The sequence below is a fragment of the Pagrus major genome, chromosome 3, assembly GCF_040436345.1.
Source record: "Pagrus major chromosome 3, Pma_NU_1.0".
Lineage (NCBI taxonomy): Eukaryota > Metazoa > Chordata > Actinopteri > Spariformes > Sparidae > Pagrus > Pagrus major.
Window position 1 is genome coordinate 3,382,037 of NC_133217.1, and position 20,964 is coordinate 3,403,000.

Here is a 20,964-nt window from a genome sequence, read left to right on the forward strand (position 1 = left end):
TCCCACCTGGACTACTGCAACCTACTCTTGGCTGGACTCCCAGCCTCTGTGACGCAACCGCTGCAGCATATCCAGAACGCTGCAGCACGCCTTGTTTTCAATCTACCCAAATTCTCCCATGTGACCCCCTCCTCCGTGACCTCCACTGGCTTCCTGTTGCAGCCCGCATCCGATTCAAGACGATGGTACTGGCCTTCAAGTCCGTCAACGGAACTGCACCCATCTACCTCCAAACGCTGGTCAGACCACACGCCCCAGCGCCAGCACTTTGCTCCACTACATCAGCTGGCCAGCTGGTACCGCCATTGCTGAGAGCTGACAAAGGTCGCTCAGCGAAGTCATGACTCTTCTCTGTTCTGGCGCCTCAGTGGTGAAACAAACTCCCGAACAATGTCAGGACAGCAGAGTCACTCGCTATCTTCGGCAAAAGACTCAAGACTCACTTGTTCAGACTTCACCTCGACCCTGCATAGCATGGCTCCAGAGACCAAACTCCATATTCTCCCATCTATAGAGTGGTGCAGAAATAACATATTTTTGGAGGTTAACCCTGAAGTTAGCATCGACCTGGTTCCCTCCACAAGAAGTCTATGAGTTTTTTTAATTTAATTTTGGAATATCGCCAAAAAGAAATCTGTATCAAACACAAGTTTATGATTCTTAAATGTTTTGTTCGTCAATATAATCTTCACAGATGAACACAACTTTTGTGATTAAATTAAATCTCTATTAGTAAAAAGCTAATACAAGTTGTAAAGTTAGAGTTAGAATAGTTTGTAACTAAAGTCTGGTCATACGATGTCCCCTGATTGTTTTTGAATATGAATTCGACAGAAAACGACAATAAATAAAACAACCAATCAGAGTCATAGAACATAGAACAGTCCCACCTTTTCAATCAGCTCTTTTTATATAACTGTACTAATAGTGCAAGAAGCCATCTTTTACTGTCTTTAGTTCTGCAAAGCTAAATAAAGTGACACCAGGAGAGTTGCTGAGTGTGTTTGTCATTCAGGTCTCTGGATTCACTCGCTCAGAGAGCTCTGTGCTGTTGTCAGGAGCTGCAGGTCAGAAACAAACATCCCATATTGAACTTTTATAAACAATAAATACAGGAAACAGTGTTGAAAAGGTTCATCTGCACAATAATGTGAAGCATTTGTTAATCTAAAACATGAAGTGTGAGTCAGATCAGCTGAAATAGAACCAAAGTAAGTTTTACTTACAAGATGGAGGGCTAATGGCTGAAATCAAAACAAAAGACAAATCATTTCAGTCACAGTTGTAAATGCCAGATTATCTTTAGTCACTTTATTCCTCTCTTCTGCTCACTCAAACTGAGTATCTGTTTATACTCAGTCTGTTTAGTGCTAGTACTTTCTCTGATGATTGTTTTAATTTTGCAACCTGAATAAAAAAAATCAGCTCAAAGACTGAAATCAAAGTAGTGAAATCTTTCCTTTATCTCTCTCACCTTTCTTCTTTTTGTAAACGATGAATCCAGCAGCACCGATGAGAATGAGAGCAAGAACAACCACTGCAGCAGTGACGGGGACGGTCATGTCACTGGGCTTCACTGTTGAATACAATAATAGTTTATTTTTACGGTTTTTGTTTTTTTCCAAGATGAATTCCCATGCACTCCCCTTCAGCACCCTCTGATCTCACTCTTACCTTCGTTGGTCCTGATCCGATCTTTCTCCAGTTTGGTGATGATGTCCTCCTTCACACCAGAGAGCTGAAACACACAGTCGTACCTCGTCCAGTCTTCAGGTGTGACTGATGAAAGGTTCAGGTCAACACTCATCTGGAAGGTTCCATCGTGGTTGGGGAGGATCTCTCCGTGGTCCACCTCCTCATGAAGCTCCTCTCCATCTTTCCTCCAGACGAGTGAGGCTCTGTGAGGGTAGAAACCTGTAGCGTGGCAGCTGACTGGAGAGGAGGGAGTCTTCTGGAGGAGAGACACTGAGGGAAGCGCTGGAGAGTAAAGAGAGAGATATTAAAGAGGAGAGAGAGGAAAAGAAACAAGGTAAAAGAAAGATGAAGAAATTCAATTTGAAATCAATAACAGAAGGTGTGAAAGTGCTTCCAAGCAAATGTTGAACAAATGTATTGGATACATTTTGTTCCTCAAGAAACATCTGCAAACCTTTTAAAATATTAAAAATGATGCATCATATACATCTTTTTTTACTTGCTAGCAGGCTTCGTCTGCACTGACTATTTTGTTACAATACTATGTTTCTTGGCACATCACTGCTGCAAACTGTTGATCAGGGGAATAGTGTGAAACCAGCAGCATGATGTGAATCACGTCGCCCACATGCATGCATGTCCTCATCAGTCAACTCTCCTTTCTCTGGTCACATTTTAAGTTAAACGGGACTTCTGGGTTCTGCTCAGTTATCAGGACGACACTAGAACTAGATGCTGTAGGGACAAATTAAACCTCCACAGAAGAACACCAACCAATGCATGCAGGGCAGAATTAGGCTGTTACCAATTGATTATTAACATTACAACTTGTGAATTTTGGTCACATTTTAAACCGAGCCCTCAGCACTGAGCTTTCAGGCACTCCAAACCCAAGAACTGAGTCGAGAAAAGATCCTCTTAACAAAAGATGCCTATCTGAACATTGGACATATCAAACTAAAACTCAGAACAAACTTAATTGCTATCAGTCGCTAAACCATGAATACAAATGAGCAGATGATCTCTTTACTGTCAGAGGTACAAAGCAGAGACAGACCCTGACCAAACAGACTCAGTGACCACAGTCCAACCACAGAGGAAGGACGACACAAGAAGTCGTGGCTGCCAACAGAGGAAAGAGTCTGTGGTCACTGCACCACAGGCGAGGAGAGAGAGATACACTTCCTCTTAAAATGTGAAGAATATGAGGATATGAGAGCAGAATACTTTGAATTTTGCCTATAAATACCAACATTTTGGACAGTTTGTCTTGTTTGTTTCTTCTCTTTTTCTTGAATTGTATTCATTGGTTGTATTAATTTTTTTATATATATTGTCCTTAAAATTTACACCTGCAACAGTTTGTGATAGCGTCGGCCGACTAAATATTGATGTTTAAAAAAGCAGGACAGTGTTGATGGTGGCCAAGTAATGTGATCCATGTATCCAGACCACAGTGTAATAATGACAGGGTACATAACAACACATCTGCTACAAAGCCTCCACATGATCTGTATACAGACAGAGGAGGGAGCTACACCACCACTAAAGACACTCACTTCAGTCAGAGAAGAACAACGTCTGTCTGTTCTTATGATTCACAGTAAGGTCGTCAATCACAGTGTCAATGTTCAGGGGAAATATTTCTATTTCGAAACACTGAAACTGTAAAATCACTTTTCTTAAACTAACTGTGGCATCACAGTCTGAGCTTTGATGGTGAGTAATGTCACCCAAAGATGTCTGTGATTGGTCAGGACTAAAACAAATGTAACCACTACAAAAAAAGGTGATGTCAGACAGGTTGGATTAATAATACAATGACAGTTCAGTCTGAGCAGCCTATATGAAGATCACTGTGTCTAATAAACTACATCAGGTCAGGTGATTCTACCTGTTCTCAGCAGAGAGCTCCTCCCATAGTCTACATACTCCTTCAGCAACTCTGGATAAATCTGAGTGAAAAGAAACGTATAGTATTTCATTGAATCTTTATCAGGGTCCCATAGTGGTATGACGATGTCAGCCTCAGGTCTCAGAGCGATCCATGTCAATGTATTCAGATCCAATGCCAAGAGGTCTTCTCCATCATAACCAAACTGAGCGAAACCTTTGACCTCTCCAGTCTCATCATCCCACTCAACGCCATCCACCTCTTGTAAAACATGGACACCTGAGACAGAGACAGAGACTGTAATTAACACTGATTCACAGATGAAACATTCAGTGGAAAGATGATCTTAAAAACATTGTACATTGTGTGACGACTGCTATTTTTTTAGTCGTGTGCGTTCATGAATCATCAGATTATTATCAGTAGTCTGTGTTTAACAGCTTCAGCAACAAGTCTAACTAGCAGCTGATTAATGTTGACATGATGAATGACAGGTAGTGGCTGGACCACTGAAGACAAACTGATATGATGGTTTGCTTTACATGAATCTCTATTTCAGCTTATGTGTAAAATGATGTTAGAGTTTGAACTGATTGGTATCTTGAGGCCCTGGGTCACTTTACAACTAAGATGCAGAACAGTTAAAAGTTAAACAGGCTGTAACATGTTACATACTGTACCTTCACTTTGGTTGTAGAGACGCATCAAACTGTAAGTCAAGGCTTTGAAGTAGTTTGGCAAAACCTGGTAACACCGTTGTCTGTACATTTGCAACCGCTCAGGATACTTCATGAAGAATGATTTAACAATGTCATGTTTTACTTCCATCCTGTTGTTGCCGTAACAGGACCCCAACAGAAGTTCATCAACTTCTGCTGTTGCCACAAGTTCTGGGAGGTTTGGGATTCCAGTTGATGAAGTTATGAAATGTTTCAGTGAGTGCAGCACTGCAGGACAAACAAAGGAGCTTATAAATAACACTAATATAAATATGATACTAAGTGAAAATATAAATATGATATGAAGTGTGTGTGTTTGCTGCGAAGGAACAAAATGCAAAAGTTTTAAATGTAATGTGCAGGACAAACAGCCTCCATTCAGTATGAATACACACCCATCATCACCACACATCTCCCTACGTGGACACAAACTGGAGCTCCAAATCTGGAGCAGTGAGCAAAATACTGACGTTACTCGATGTAATATTAGAAGTGTTTGCAGAGTGTGTTGAAAGCAGCGTCACATTTGGGGAATTATTTAAGTTGAACCATTTTGACACACAGGGTTTACAAAGCCCAACATTATCAGTTTCTGAGTGCATTGACCTAATTGAGGGACTAAAAGAGAGCCATGCTCGGTTTAGAGACAATTCAGAGTGTGATTTTGAACAAGTTATGAAGCTAACAGAACAGCTGATGCAGAAAAATGAAATCAAGAGCTGCGACCAGAGAGAGAAGGCTTGATGGATCTGTGCCCACAACTAGTTTGGGAAAAGCAACAAGTGTGTGAAATAGTGATGAACTCAAACACATCTGGAATGATATCCTTGACAGGCAGCTGACAGAGCTGGACACTTGTTTCCAGGAGGATCAGTACAGTCGAAGACATTTACACAGTAGGAGTCTCTGTGGACCCGTGTGATCACTATCTCATCTCGGTTCAGGATGCTGAATTAACAGCACTATTCATTTAGCAACTGCATCGGAAAGTACCCATCCCTCATGGAAATATTGGATATTTGTTTGTAGTTTGTAGTTTTAGGCATGAGGAATGAGAGATCGACAGAGATAGGACAAGAGAGGACGGGCCTCGCGGCGGCGGGTCTTCTCACAGGAAGCCAGTTGGGACATGTCTGCAGCTGCCCCAAGGTAGTTATATTACATCGGGCTGTGCCCAATACTCCAACATGTGCACCACTTAAATAAAAATGGATGCAGAAATACAGATGTGAGGGGGAAGATGCTTGGCTTTCCTGTAGTGTCAGGACCAACAAAGACCAAACAGCAGTCTCACAGTCGTATCCCAAGCGTACCCTGAAGCTGCTACAGTAAGTTTCTTAATCACTTCTATGATGGGACATGTCCTTCTATTCAGATTATATTTCACCTCTGGCTGTATTTACTAGCAAATAAATTTATCACATAACATACAAGGGGCTGATTTCCTGGTTACATCTCAGTCCCTGAGGTGGCCGTGCCCTCATGTGGACTGGCCTCAATAGTAGACTATGTGATGCATAAACACGGATTCATTTAAAAATGAATCAATATAAATGCATTGCCCTCGATGTGAAGAAAATACACAATTATTATATGTTATTAACTAATGCTTTATCACTCTGAAAAACTGCATCCTTCAGTACTAATGAATTAACAGTTAAAATGTTAAAAATAAATAGTGTTTTATTTACTATATTTTTCTCAGATGTATGAAGAGGCTGTTTCTGTGTGGATTCACTGTTTGGATTGTGTGACTACTTTTCAGTACATAAGATGCAGCTGGCAATTATTTTAGCCAATTCTGAGGGATACAACATCAATACAACATCAATATATCATCAATACAACATCAATATATCATCAATACAACATCAATATGTCATCAATACAACATCAATATATCATCAATACAATCAGGAAATAGTTCAATATTATATTGATAGTATCATTCATGATTTACAGTAACTGTAATGAATGCAAAGGGATATGTTACATGTGTGATTTCTGTCTGATGTATGCTATGTCCTGCAGCATGTTAACACCTTCCCTGCTGTTTGGTTTTGTCTTCATCACTTTGTGCAATAAAGTGGTTAATGAACAGTGTCGTGTGCTGTAGAGACAATGTGCTGCTCTTTCTGTCGGTGCAAATATGTTTTAGTCTGAATTAGGATGTAACAGACAGGTTTTTGTTGTGTACAGCCTTTATAGACTGAGCTCTTTTGGTTGTATCATGTTGTACAGGCAACGTTTTGCTCTCATTGTCTTTGTGATGCAGAATGTTGCAAAGTTAAATTGTCACAGTTTGTCCTTTTTGTGACTTCTAAGTTTTTGTAAGTCCTTTTTTGTTCTGGGAAAAGATGTCCCACATCATTCTGCACTGGCCCACCTAAAGTACAGTTTCTTGCTACTCCACTGAAAGTAAAACTAAACTCGGAGGAAAGAGTCGAGTGGACTGTGAAGTTTAAAGAGTTTAAAGATTTAAAATGTGATCTTACCTGGTGATGAAACGTGACAGAAGAGAAGCAACAACAATAACATTCTCATCTTGATTTGATGAAGACGAGAGTGAAGGATCAAGCTGGATCAACTGTTTCCTGTTGTTTATCCTGGCAGAGGGAGGAGAGAGTGTTTCTGTCCTGAGAACAAAAATAGTCCAGACTGTCTCCAAGTAGTCCAGTCCTCATCAACACCTCACATACAGTAAAGTGTTAACAGTGAATAATACAGTTAGTTCGTAAAAAAGTCCTTCTCTTAAAACAGACCCGACCACAGAGCCCAGACAGGACTAAACAGATGCGAGTCTGAGATTGGGTCAATTTGTTTTGTCTGAGCCTATCTTTGAGTTCAAGTGAGCTACACTTGATGGCTGTCCTGACTGGAGGTGGGCGGATGATTCCCGCATTTTTTCTCTCACCTGTGAAGAGCTCTGATTCAGTACATCCTGCAGACCCAGCGTTATGGGCGCGCCATCCAGGAATTTGGCACTCCCCGGAGAAATCAGCATTATTATTACTGTAATCATATCACTATCTTGCAACATTAGTGTATGAAGTATCATTTTATTGTGGGATGAAAAGAAAAAAGAATTGGCTCTGGTTTTGTCAGCTAGCTTAACATCACTGTCATCAGTTGATCAGTCTGAATTATTGGAGGGAGTAATGGAACAAGAAGGAGCCTCAGTGAGTTGTTAGATGAAGAGCTGAAGGCGACAGGCTGAACACCTCCAACTTCTCAGTGATGTAACCAACTCTTTTTACCTTATTAAATGTGCGTGCTTGAGATGGTTCGGTGCAGGATGAGAGAACTAACAGTATGTTTCGGACCTTTCAGCTGCTGTCAACAGCTCTGAGCTCTCTAAGAGACTGGATCCAGAAACATGACTGACAAATACACCGCCCTGCTCACAGGGACGTCATGTGGAACAATCAATCCAATGACAAGAAAACAAAATGCTCTGATGTGAAGTATTCATGCCTGTAAAGCTTAATTTAAAAGACATTTCATTTTTTTTGTGATCAAATCATGAATACATTTAACAAAGTATTTTGTTGTGTGTTTGTTTTATTTAATCTGTGATAGCAGCTTTTGTTGAAATCACAGCCAAGTATGTTATATTTGGTGTGAAATTATCATCTGATTATGAAAGATATTTAATTTTCTATACAACAATATTTTAGAGTGATTTACAATATGTTCTGCTATTTCATGATGGACTATGTATTTTCTCTTCAAACTGTCAGTGCATCACTATAATATTCTTCTAACTATGGCTACAGAAATATCAGAATTAGAATATATTAGAATACATATTTTTGATTCACTACAAGAAGGTGAAAGCAAAGTTACTTTTTCTGTTTCTTTTCTGTTGAATTTCTGTGAATACTGAATGCATATAAAGTCTGATTCACTTGCGCTCCTTCATTTCTTTTGTACTGATGTTTGTTTTTTAATAAAAAACTCCAGCTCTTTATGTAAATACACGTAGATCCTCTATCTGTGTCTGTAGTTACTGTGATATGAATAGGACCTGAGAATTTCCACATTCATGTCGTACGGCTGGTTTGATACACAAGGCTGAAGGTAATCCTGTAACAGAAAAACACGAGTACAGACAACACACATTCATAGTAACATTTGCTGTGTTGAGACTTGATTCACCTGCTGTCTTATGTTAACCTCCTGTGACCCTGCGTCCTCATATAAGGGACATTACATTTTGGGTTTTCTGCACCTTACACTTCATTCTGCTTTACTTAGACCTGTTGTTCTCATTCTTGGACACCTGTTTCTGCCATCTAGTGGTCGAAGAAACACAATACATTAATGTGTTTAAAAGCAATCCCAGCCGGTTCAGTTGAGGTTGTAATGGGCATATTGCTCAGCTCTATGAGGTTGGGTGTGGGGAGACCAATCATCCTGGCAGCTGTGTTGGTTATGTGTGTGAGTTTGGCCTGGTTTTATCCAGGTACAACAGCAGGAGGAGATGGGGGGCAACATGTAGTCCTTTCAGTTTTGGGATTACTGATCCTTTTTTGGATGTCGCTGGTTAGTGGTCATTGCCCGAGGTATCTGATACTGTTACCTTTAGTGATAGAAACTTGCCAATTTTTGCTTAATAACATCTGTAGTTTGATGTGGGATGAAAATTGGATGAATCTGAGCAATAATAACAAGCTAGGATGGATCTAAATGGAAGGTACTCGTTTGAGGACATTGGGATTTTATAATGGTTCATGTTAATTTAAAGAAGGATGACTGCTTGGGAAGATCTGAGAAGAAATTAACAGTTTACAGGAGATTAAATGATGTTTGCACATAGAACAAATGAGTCTATATGGATGTTTATGTTTTTATCCTTATATGATACACCTACAGGGTATATTTCTCTGTCAAGAGCAGACAGATTGTTTAATGCATTTGTAGGACAAAACTCGAAAGAGTGTGTAATCATGTTAATGTTTGAACGCTCCGCTATGTTCACCAGCTAGTCTCTAACTGTGTCTGTCTGCTGTTTGGTGCAGAGCAGGTAGTGTACAGTGGTTTGTTTGTTTTTTTAGGCTTTTATTTGCTGAAGAAAGCTGTTATTTCTCTGTGAGCTTGTCTCTACAACGGACGGATTTCACATGATTTGATCCATCATTAATATAAATGTACTGAGTAGTTCATTTTTAAATACTAAACCTGAAACCAACACTGAAGAAATACTTAATACTAGTGGTATTACTTAGCCTAATGAAAGTCATAACACAGTTTCCTAAAATGTATTCTGATTGTTTATTGACTGAATGAGTGTGGGAGGAAACCGGAGCACCCGGAGAAAACCAACACAAAAACACAGAGAGTGAGCAGACTTCATGCAGGTTGGATGTTAATGCCGTCTTCATTCTTCAGAGGAGCGGCAGGAGGTTCACACTGAAAGTCTGAATTGATGATGTGAATCCTCGACTTCTTGATGTGTTGACCACATCAGTCTGGAGACTAAACATGAACACAGAGTATTATCTTGTTATTGTCATGACATCTTAAAGAATCGTATAAACTTCCTCTCAGATCTGCTGTTATTCTGGTGAACTGAAGTATTCTCTCATCTGAGAACTGATTGTTGAGAGCAGAGGAAGACATCTCACCTTGCTGCGCTCTCCTGATCTTCCAGCAGCAGTGTGATCTCAGTTCTCGAGTGCAGCAGACCGTCTCGTCGACAAAGTCGTCACTTGTAGGAGCCGAGGCTTCATCACTTGAGGACTCACTGACGTTCACCTGCGAACTAAACAAACACAAACAGGGTCATTTTCCTAATTTTGTCTAAACTTCTTCAAAGAAATGTCTCCCTTCGATCTGAGGGATGAGTTTTATAACCAGAGGAAATAATCTCACCTGATGGGAGGGAATGTGCTGCAATGGGGCATTCAGATGATATGGGGGCTTTTGCAAGCACCTGGAATCAGATCTGCCCTGAATGAGCTGCATATTTTTTAAATTTGGGAAAAACCGGAGCACCCGGAGAAAACCCACGCAGACACGGGGAGAATGAGCAACTTCACACGGACAGAAAGAGGCCCGAAAAAAACCCAGTACCCTCTGCTGTGAAGCCACAGTGTTAACCCCTGAGCCACCGTGCTGCCCTCTGAAGATCTATGTGGGTTTTCATAGCACAACTCCCCAGAGGCTCAGAAAATCCTGCTAAAGAAACCCTACACAGAACTTCACTTTACACATCCCTAATCCTCATCAGCGCAGGTAACACTGCAGCTGAAGGTCTTCATCCATGAGAAGATGAGTCGGAAGCAATTCTTATTCTTTGCTTCACATTGGTGACTTTATTATGTTATACAGTAAAACAAGCCCATCGTCCCCACATGAGGACATCTTTGTTTTCTTCTAAATCTACTTCCTGTTCAAAGAAAACATTAAAACACCTTTAATGTGAAAAATACCATTAGACTTTATTAATGCAAGAGCAACAGGCAATATGCAGAACAGTAATGAATGAAATGAGATTATTATAACCACAAGGAGAACTTAGTAAATACAAATTAGAGGACAAAACCCAATAACATAAATATCAGTGGTAAGAAATAAATACATTAATGACAATTTAGTCTTGAAACAGTAATACAGTAATTAAAACCCAGAAAGTACAAAAGAACGATAACAAGTGATGTCATATATGTTAAGAAGAAACATTTTAAAAACAGACAGCAGGTGAACAATGTCTCCACACAGCAAACGTTACTATTAAGTACTGAACTTCCCTTTTAGCTCTTTACATTCACCCTCATGTACCAGCAACATGTCATCAATGATTTTGTCCCTTCTTTATAGCTCCACAGTTTGGAGCCCATTGATTTAATCTCAGTGATTTAAGAGAAAATTCTTCTTTTGACTTCATCTTTTTGACTTTTTGTTTTATTAAAAAGCAAAAGAACAACAGTAATGGGACAGTGCAGAATTATTCAGACATTCAATCTTTTCAGCGTTTACAAAAACTAAAGTTGTAGTTACTCTAAAAGTGTAAAAGTATTTATTTTTTAAACATATTTTGAAGTAAACATGGTGCTGGTAGGTGTGGCTTGTCTAAACAGACTAACCCAAAAATAGCTCCACAACTATCAGGTCAATATACATATCCAAATGTGTGTGAAATATTTCTTTTATCTGCTTGAAAGGGAATCAGGCTATACAATACAATTGTCACGGCCCTGTTTGTAATAATGTATATAATACCACTAAACACCCATTAGATGGCAGCAAAAGACATGTATGAAATAGAGGCTGAGAGTTTCACAGCTGCCCGACCCAAAGCACTGGTATCTGATGACCTGGGAATGAGACTCAACAATCAACTATGTTTGTCCAGAATCACGTACTGCATGTTTAACTAAAGGCCCTGAAAACACATTTCCTCACTCATCTTGTCAATAAAAGTAATGAACACAATACTTTCTGCCACAGTTAGACCAGTCCTGGTTATTTCACGAGAGATTTCTGTTGGCTTTTTTTTTTCAGTGCTTTTCTCACTGTTTGAAGTGGGCAGAGCTCTAATGGGTGAAAAAACATGTGATTATATGTATTTTCTCTTTTTACTCTTCAGGTGTTACCTCTGTATATGTGATTTCATTATTGTTGAATGTTGCTCGTACATTTAATGTTTTTTTTACTCCCAACCCAAATCACTACTGTGAATGAACATGTTTCATCATGTATTTCACTTTGAGTCTCTCAGTTTTCTACGTCATCATTTGTTTCACTTTCTTTCTAAACTGATCCTCTGACCACCTCGGAGGCAAAGAATTACAGCTTTGCTCTGACATGCTGAAGCTTCTGAGTGCAACACCACTTTCATAAATACAAATCTCAGGTCTGTAACAATCTGTCAGATGTAATGTGGGTGCTAACTACAAACAAAAGTCATTACGTCATAACAATGTTGTGTGTTGAAAACTTGCATGTTAAAGTAAACGTGTATACAACTCTGTGATCCGACCCTCTCTCTGAAGTTACATAGTGCAGAAACAAGTGACAGAGACACCATTCACCCTGTTACAAGACACTGTACCATCAAAATGATTTTGAAGCTGAAAAAGTTACATACTGTTGCTTAAACTGTCAGAAGGCTCCTTTAACAAAGATACTGGCTTGCTGTCTAATCTCTAACTTCAATGCTAAGCTAATGTAACCCGCATTTAGTTATTCATTTAATTAATTTATTTATTTTGCAGGCCCACTTCCCGTGACCTCAAACTTCCTTTAATCACGGGTCACGGAGTTCACTTCCTCCTCTGTCTCCACTGTGACTGTGGCATGCTATTGTCAGCGTCGCAAACATTTGACTGTAGCTCTCTGAATCGATCGTTTGAAACCGTTGAGTCTTTTGCCGTCAAGGTTCCAATTGTTTAAATCATATACTGTCTGTGTAATTGCTCACTAACGCGCTGTTTCACCAGACTCGTTATTGAACTCAACCCGTTCAATACTCCATCTGGAAAACGCTGTGGATTTCCTGTTGGGCCGTGCATGGAAGCTTTGATTTTTGTTTAAAATAAGACAGCCGAATTGTAGATGATATTTTAGTTTAATTACTCGCTCATGTAGTTTAGAGCGTTATTCTTGTTTTGAACAGTTATGTCACTTTTTTGATTGACGCTACAACTGCTATGAGGTTTGGTCATCATTGACACATTTATGTGAACGTAACTACGTATTTAATGAATGAATGAGTATTGCACAATTATTGAAACACTTGAGTCTTACTCTGCTTGATTTGTTTGAAATTTAATATTGAATGTTTTTGATGAATTATAAAAGGTGCATTTTGACTTTGATTTTGATTTTTGACTTTGACCTTGAATATTAACATGGTACTGGGGTACTAGGTTAAGGTGGTTTGGTTACTATTGTAACTTTGATTTATTAAAGACAATTAATGAATTAAATAATTAATTCTGCTGCTGCTAATGTTTAAGCATACATTGATTTTATTTTTGATACTGACTTGGTTATTTCAAATGGAATACTGATGTGTATTTTTGGCCTTTTTAGGTCACATTGTTTTTTTTGGACCAACTTTGGATTTTCTTCTCATGGACCTTGATCCATTCATCTCAACTTACATGGCGAGCTACATCAATGAACCGGTAGAACAAAGTCTCACACCTACCGATCTGGACAAACCCTTTTGGATTAAAAGGATATGAACTGAACGTTTTTTCCTTGAGAACTTTATTGTGAAAAACAGAACATTTGATTTATTGTGGGTAATCCATTTTTTGAATATTGGAATGGTGTATTGTTTGTATTGGTTGTTTTTTGTAAATATTTCTCTGAATACAGACACTCAAACTGCACTACTGTCTCATCCATTCATTCACAATCCAGACTTCTGTTGCTGCTATTGTAGCCGTAGTCAACCGCCTAGCCCATATGCGTTACATGTGTGGCGAGCTAGCCAGGAAACTGTTATTGTGAATGTTTTTGTGTCTGTGTTGTGTTACACTTAAGAAAAAAATGGTGAGTTGAAATATGGATCCCTTTGAGGAACTTGGTATCAATGTTGCTCATTCTGTTATCATTGCTGGTGTAACAAACACTCAAGCAGAAAATGAGATTATTGATCATTTACGTAGTTACGCTGAACTTAAAACATCGTTTACTGTTACAGAACGGGAAAGTCCATTTAACAAAAACCTGGCCGTCGAATTTATTAACGCTGCTGCCTTGGCACAGCTAAAACCGCATTTGCCATATACTTACACATCTCGTGTAGCTGCAGACGTTGAATTTGTTGTTTCATTACTTTCAAGTGAGCGTGCTGCCACAGTCACAGTGGGGACTACCCCATCCCCTGACTACCTCCAAGTGCTGAGACGTCTTTCCCAGCAGAGTGGCCAATCCTTTGACAACGTCTTGAAGGGAGTCTTTGATCAAATAAGTGCACATTTGGGAATAGCGGCTACTGGAGAGGAGTATGAAGAGGAAGACACTGTTGAGGTACTTTCGTCACAGTAAGCAGGTCATTCCTCAACTGACCAGCAAGAACCTCAATCCCAGCCAAACCCACCTGTAAATCTGGGACCGAAAATTTCGCTTTTTGGAAATGACTTGAACCCCCCTGGGGTACAAAGAGTTGTAGTTGAGCATATTGTGCGCAGAGATGATGTAAATATTCAACCTCTGTCTTCACTCCGACTATGCACCTTCTCAGGGAAGCTTCCAAAACCACAACACGAAGCAGATTACGATTCCTGGAAGTCTGAAATTGAACTTTTGAATGCAGATCCAAGCCTTGCACCATTACATATCACAAGACGCATTCTGGAAAGTTTACTTCCCCCAGCTGCTGACCTGGTGAAGAGTTTGGGACCTAATGCATTGCCTGCTACTTTTCTGCATGTTCTTGATTCTCAGAGGGTCCTTTTCCTCTCCCTACACCAGATCTTGTTAGTAGTGGAAGAAACGGTTGTATTAAGCAGCTGGGCAGATATATATATATATATCACTATATCTCATAAGAGAGACGCACTGGCTCTGTGATAGATCAAACTCCATATTCTCCCATCAGTAACAACATGACTCAGGTAAGCACATTTCCACAGAGTATTCTGTGGCAGGTTAAATAATCACAGACAGGGAATCTCCTGAATCTCTTTCCTCACCTGGGTTAATCAGATTAATGAAAATTCATCAACAATCAATACTCAGTAAAATGTACCAACAGTTGGTTGCACAGTATTCATGTTAAATGACGTTTCGAGCCATCATTGAACTGCAGTGGGTATCAGACTGGTCCACTACAAATCTACTGAGCCCTCTAACAGGAGACAATATTCTCTAACCCTTCAGACACATGGAACGAAAAAGTCTGGCGCCTTGACACTTGATTTTTAAAAAAAAAATCCAGTCCTTCTAAAAAAGTAGTTGAAGAGGTCCGATGTAGCCTGTCTGATCATTTCATACGGGTCAAATGAAACGGTTGGATGGGCATCTCTTTTTAGCTTAAATTGTTCATTATCAACTCCTTTTTAACAAAAAGAACACAGAACGCTTCAGTTCTTCCATTTACTCTACGCAGACAACTGACAGCACACCAACAAATCAGGTATTAGAAGTCCCAAAACCAAACTATCTTACATTACTATCTCTTCACATGGTGGGGTGTAGCGCTTTGCTAACTCTCTCTTACTTAATGATAATTAGAGCTGCATCATCTGGCATCACCTCAGCTGTACATCATTAGAGGACAAAAACGACAATCAACAAAACAACCAATCAGAGTCATAGAACATAGAACAGTCCCACCTTTTCAATCAGTCCTTTTTATATAACTGTACTTATAGTGCAAGACGCCATCTTTTACTGTCTTTTAGTTCTGCAAAGCTAAATCAAGTGACACCAGGAGAGTCACTGAGTGTGTTTGTCATGCAGATCTCTGGATTCAGCTGCTCAGAGAGCTCTGTGCTGTTGTCAGGAGCTGCAGGTCAGAAACAAACATCCCATATTGAACTTTTATAAGCAATAAATACAAGAAACAGTGTTGAAAAGGTTCATCTGCACAATAATGTGAAACATTTTTTAATCTAAAACATGAAGTGTGAGTCAGATCAGCTGAAATAGAACCAGTAAGTAAGTAAGTAAGTAAGTTTTACTTACAAGATGGAGGGCTAATGGCTGAAATCAAAACAAAAGACAAATCATTTCAGTCACAGTTGTAAATGCCAGATTATCTTTAGTCACTTTATTCCTCTCTTCTAGTCACTCAAACTGAGTATCTGTTTTTAACTGCCACAAATATTATTTATGTCATTATTTAATGTTTTGTTACACACTTTATTTTTATACTATTTATTTTTATGGATAATTATTTTCTTTGTGCAAGACTGAGTAGGAAGTAATTTTTTATTCTGTGTTGCAAGCGGGATGAATTTAAGTGTAACACTAAAAGAAGGAAAAGGGTAAAGAAAGTGATGAAGCAGGAGAAGTGTGCAAACATCCGCATATGAGTTTAAACCCTTAAGTTTAAGACATTTTACTGCTCATTTTGAAGATTAATTCTCGTTTGAAAGATTGTATTTTGTGGACATTTTATTTTTGGTTTTGAAAGATTTGTCAAGTGGACTCATTCCCTCTCGGTTGTGTGCAGCCAGCGAGGTACGTTTATTTTTGTTGTGTTGTATCGTATGTGTTTACATTCTGTATGTACAAATGATGACTTAATTTTGCACACTGTGTATTTGAACAGTTCGACGGTGACTTATGGTGGTTTATGAGGAAGGAGGAAAATAAAGTCATCCGTAATTGAAGAACTGTGGTCCTGCGTATTTCCTGGAGGGAGCGATACTGTTTATACTCAGTCTGTTTAGTGCTGACTGTATTTACTTTCTCTGATGCTGGTTTTAATTTTGCAACCTGAATAAAAAAAATCAACTCAAAGACTGAAATCAAAGTAGTGAAATCTTTCCTTTTTCTCTCTCACCTTTCTTCTTTTTGTAAACGATGAATCCAGCAGCACCGATGAGAATGAGAGCAAAAACAACCACTGCAGCAGTGACGAGGACGGTCATGTCACTGGGCTTTACTGTTGAATACAATAATAGTTTATTTTTACTGTTTTTGTTTTCTTCCAACATGAATTCCCATGCACTCCCCTTCAGCACCCTCTGATCTCACTCTTACCCCAGTTGGTCCTGATCCGATCTTTCTCCAGTTTGGTGATGATGTCCTCCTTCACACCAGAGAACTGAAACACACAGTCGTACCTCGTCCAGTCTTCAGGTGTGACTGATGAAAGGTTCAGGTCAACACTCATCTGGAAGGTTCCATCGTGGTTGGGGAGGATCTCTCCGTGGTCCACCTCCTCATGAAGCTCCTCTCCATCTTTCCTCCAGACGAGTGAGGCTCTGTGAGGGTAGAAACCTGTAGCGTGGCAGCTGACTGGAGAGGAGGGAGTCTTCTGGAGGAGAGACACTGAGGGAAGCTCTGGAGAGAGTTCAATGAAACTATTATTAGTTTGAAACACTGAGACTGAGCAAACTTACTTCACTCATGCTAAGTGCACACTGGCTATCACAGTCTGAGCATCGATGGAAATGTATTTCAGAACAGCCAAAATGTCAGTGTGTACTGATTGGTTAGGACAACATTGAATCTTACAGCTACAGAAAATAAACAGAGAAAACAATGTAATGTCAGACTGACTGCAGTGATAACACAACAGCAGTTCAGTCTGAGCAGACTGTATGAACATGATTGTGTCCATTAAACTACATCAGGTCATGTGATTCTACCTGTTCTCAGCAGAAAGCTCCTCCCATAATACAAAAACTTCTTCAGCCTCTCAGGGTGAATCACTGTGAGGTAATTCTGAATGCTTTTCATTCTAGCTTTGTCAGCATCCCATCTCAGTTTGGTGATGACAGCCTGTGGTTTTAGAGCGATCCATGTCTCTGTCTTCAGGTCAATTGATAGGAAGTCCTCTCCATCGTAACCATACTGACTAAAACCAATAACCTCTCCGGTCTCATCATCCCACTCACAGCCATTCACCCTCTGTAAAATGTGGACACCTGAGAGAGAGATAGAGAGAGAAACACCTCACCTCATCACTTTAAGGTTTAAGATGCCAACAATGAACAGTGATGCAGCGTCCCTGGTTTGAGTCCAAACTATTATAGAGAGGACTAACACAAAAACAGTTTTCTCCAGTTGTGTAGTATAATAGTTATATTCTGTGAGTTAAAAAAAGTCAAGTCGAGCGTCAGTTGTGTGAGGCTTTGACTGGTGAAGAGATTCACCTACCTGTCTGCAGGGAAGGAGTTTAGTAAGGGGAGGACATATATGCTGGGTGTGTCCTGTATGTTTCTCTGTGTGAGACCATGCTGCCACATGTTAGTTTGTTTGAACTTATTCTGCCAACATGTTCCTGATACGCTGTTGTTGTGTCCTTTAAGTTATGTGTACATGCATCCAGATGATGTATTGTTTATATCTTTTAAGTGATGTTTAAATGCAGCCAGTATTTATAATGTGTATCTGCCTTCCCACCAGACCGTGGTGTATTATCTGGAGTTGTTTGATTCCTACTTCCTCTCCTGTGAGAAGCTTAACCCTGTAAATATGGCTCATGGCGCATATTTAGATTTACAATCATTGTGTATTGTTATTGTGTATTTACTTTTTGTTTTGAATAACAGAATCACAGTGAAGGATTACAGAAGACTCATCCTTCATGGATGCATTAATAATGTCAGCTACCTTTGTTCTCATGCACTTTTTGTCTTACTTAGTTTTGGCATGTATTCATATATATTGATCTATATTTGCTGTTGTACAGAAATCATCCATCCTGTCATTCATCCATCCATCTGATGGAGCATTCCCAACTCAATAAATGATTTAAAGGTTCTTGGATCCTCGTGTTTCAATGTGCACACCAATCAGATGTTCTGTGGTCCAGTCATCCCCTGAAGTAGTATTAGTCAGTAAAGTATTCAGTCTCTTTCACTGTGCATGATGAAAACTTTCTTTCAGCCCAGGGAGGCTGATAACATCAATTCCAAATATTTCTGATACAAATCTTACTAAATTATTTTTATAATTATAAAGAACAGTTCATGAAGTAAAAGGTGAAATATAACATCGTACATACTGTACCTCCACTTTGGTTGAAGCGCTGCATCAAACTATTGATTGTGGCTTTGAAAAAAATTGGCTCCCGCACAAAACATCCCCAATTGTACAGCTCCAACTGGTGAGGATCATCTTCCAATACTTTTTTCACCCAGTCGTGTTTTAATTCGATTATCTTTTTGCTGCTGTCGCAGTAGCCCAACAGATTTTCATCAACCACTGCACCTGCAACAAACTCCGGGAAGTCTGGGAGTCCAGAAGATGCAGTTAAGATAAACTTCAGGGAGTGTTTCACTGCAGGACAGAAGAGGTTCATACATTCAGTATAAATACACACATCATCATCACACTCATCATAAATATGATGTCATGGTAACACTTAAGGTTATGGCCTGCCATCTACAGCATGAATCTTCTTATCTAACTGATCTTTTACCTATTCTATCATTACAGGGTTCAGTACGGCCCACCAACTACTGAGAAGCATTTTGGTGTTTGGACAGACTTTAAAGAGAAGTTACACTCAAAGTACTTTTAACTATCGGGTACCCCTTCTAATATGAACGTGAGCATCCTTTATGGCTGCAACATATTGATATTACACCATTACTATGATAAGAGACTATATGTCATCTTAGATTGTGGATATTGTTATATCATGATATAAGTGTTGTCTTTTCCTGGTTTTAAAGGCGACATCACTTGATGTCATTTTCTGAACTCACCAGACTGTTCTACTTGTTCTAATACTTGTCTTCACCCACGTCGTCATTATATCCACATTATTGCTGATTATTGATCAGAAATCTCATTGTGTTAATATTGTTAATTTTTCTGAAATATTGTTGCAATAAGTATATCAAGGTATTTAGTGAAATATACTGTGATACTTCATTTTGTTGTCCAGTCCTCGCATTAATGTGCTTTTGAGGACAATTTTTTAAATATCAAGATATATATTGTGTAGTAAAGCAGCCTACAAATATCGTGGCCTTTTGTTGCTGTCACAGGACCCAATCAGAAGTTCATCAACGTCTAGTGTTGCCACAAGTTCTGGGAGGTTTGGGATTATAGTTGATACAGTTATGAAAAACTTCAGTGAGTGTAGCACTGCAGGACAAACAAAGGAGCTTGTAAATAACACTAATCATGAATATGATGCTAAGTGAAAATATAAATATGATAGTGTAGAAGTGTGTGTGTTTGCTGCGAAGGAGCAAAATGCAAACGTTTTAAATGTAATGTGCAGGACAAACAGCCTCCATTCAGTCTGAATACACACTCAGAAATATGATGAAATCAGTATGATTCAGTTAAAACAGTCTGATCAAGTTGAAGCAGAAGTGAAACTAAACTTGGAGCAAAAGAGTCGAGTGGACTGTGAAGTTTAAACAGTTTAAAGATTTAAAATGTGATCTTACCTGGTGATGAAACGTGACAGAAGAGAAGCAACAACAATGACGCTTTCATCTTGATTTGATGAAGACGAGTGAGTGAAGGACCGAGCTGGATCAGCTGTTTCCTGTTATTTGTCCTCGCAGAGAAAAGTGAGTGTTTCTGTCCAGAGAATAAAAATAGTCCTGACCGCCTACAAGTGATCCAGTCCTACCCAACACCCCTCACATAAAGTAAAGTGTTAACAGTGAATAATACAGTTAGTTCGGCAAAGTCTTAAATTTAGACACACCCAACCAGAGCCACAGGGAACAGTTTTTCCAGTGAACTCACTCACTTCCTTCCTTTTTCACACAACTATGGTGAGAAGAAAAAACAACAGATCAAAACAGCTTCGAGTCAGAGATTGAGTGACTAAAATAATTTGTTTTGTCTGAGTCTGTTTTTGACTTCAAGTGAGCGACACTTGATGGTAAGACTTACATACATGCTGGTATCTTTTAAAAGTGAATTAGTTATAAATCACCCCCATGAATGAACCATACATCAATAATTGTCTAATTTTACTCATTAACCATGATGATAAAGATACAGAAACATAGAAAGTCATGGCAAAAAATAGCATCCTGTCAATATTTG

General features: G+C 39.2%; 2 protein-coding genes across 2 annotated transcripts; both read right to left on the bottom strand.

Moving 5' to 3' along the window:
* Nucleotides 1-781: 781 nt before the first annotated feature.
* Nucleotides 782-4,530, bottom strand: LOC140993460 (major histocompatibility complex class I-related gene protein-like). Its single transcript, XM_073462898.1, has 6 exons — nucleotides 4,270-4,530; nucleotides 3,590-3,868; nucleotides 1,675-1,977; nucleotides 1,475-1,576; nucleotides 1,227-1,244; nucleotides 782-1,061 (listed from the first exon to the last, which is right to left on the bottom strand). Exons 1-6 carry the CDS (start codon nucleotides 4,415-4,417, stop codon nucleotides 1,012-1,014), a joined length of 900 nt encoding a protein of 299 aa, XP_073318999.1. The 5' UTR covers nucleotides 4,418-4,530; the 3' UTR covers nucleotides 782-1,011.
* An 11,141-nt stretch (nucleotides 4,531-15,671) lies between these two features.
* LOC140993458 (major histocompatibility complex class I-related gene protein-like) lies at nucleotides 15,672-20,421 on the bottom strand. Its single transcript, XM_073462896.1, has 7 exons — nucleotides 20,352-20,421; nucleotides 18,955-19,224; nucleotides 17,589-17,867; nucleotides 16,978-17,280; nucleotides 16,778-16,879; nucleotides 15,955-15,972; nucleotides 15,672-15,775 (listed from the first exon to the last, which is right to left on the bottom strand). Exons 1-7 carry the CDS (start codon nucleotides 20,398-20,400, stop codon nucleotides 15,687-15,689), a joined length of 1,110 nt encoding a protein of 369 aa, XP_073318997.1. The 5' UTR covers nucleotides 20,401-20,421; the 3' UTR covers nucleotides 15,672-15,686.
* Nucleotides 20,422-20,964: the final 543 nt, after the last annotated feature.

Bases quoted from the DNA above. Each gene is read 5' to 3' on its own strand.
- LOC140993460 (XM_073462898.1), bottom strand. From the start codon at position 4,417: ATGGAAGTAAAACATGACATTGTTAAATCATTCTTCATGAAGTATCCT. The intron at 3,869-4,269 runs GTACAGTATGTA...TCTCTGTCTCAG, and splicing joins TCTCTACAACCAAAGTGAAG to GTGTCCATGTTTTACAAGAG. The intron at 1,577-1,674 runs GTAAGAGTGAGA...TGTATTCAACAG, and splicing joins TCGGATCAGGACCAACGAAG to TGAAGCCCAGTGACATGACC.
- LOC140993458 (XM_073462896.1), bottom strand. From the start codon at position 20,400: ATGAAAGCGTCATTGTTGTTGCTTCTCTTCTGTCACGTTTCATCACCA. The intron at 17,868-18,954 runs GTACAGTATGTA...TCTCTCTCTCAG, and splicing joins GCGCTTCAACCAAAGTGGAG to GTGTCCACATTTTACAGAGG. The intron at 17,281-17,588 runs GTAGAATCACAT...AACTCTCTCCAG, and splicing joins GAGCTTTCTGCTGAGAACAG to AGCTTCCCTCAGTGTCTCTC.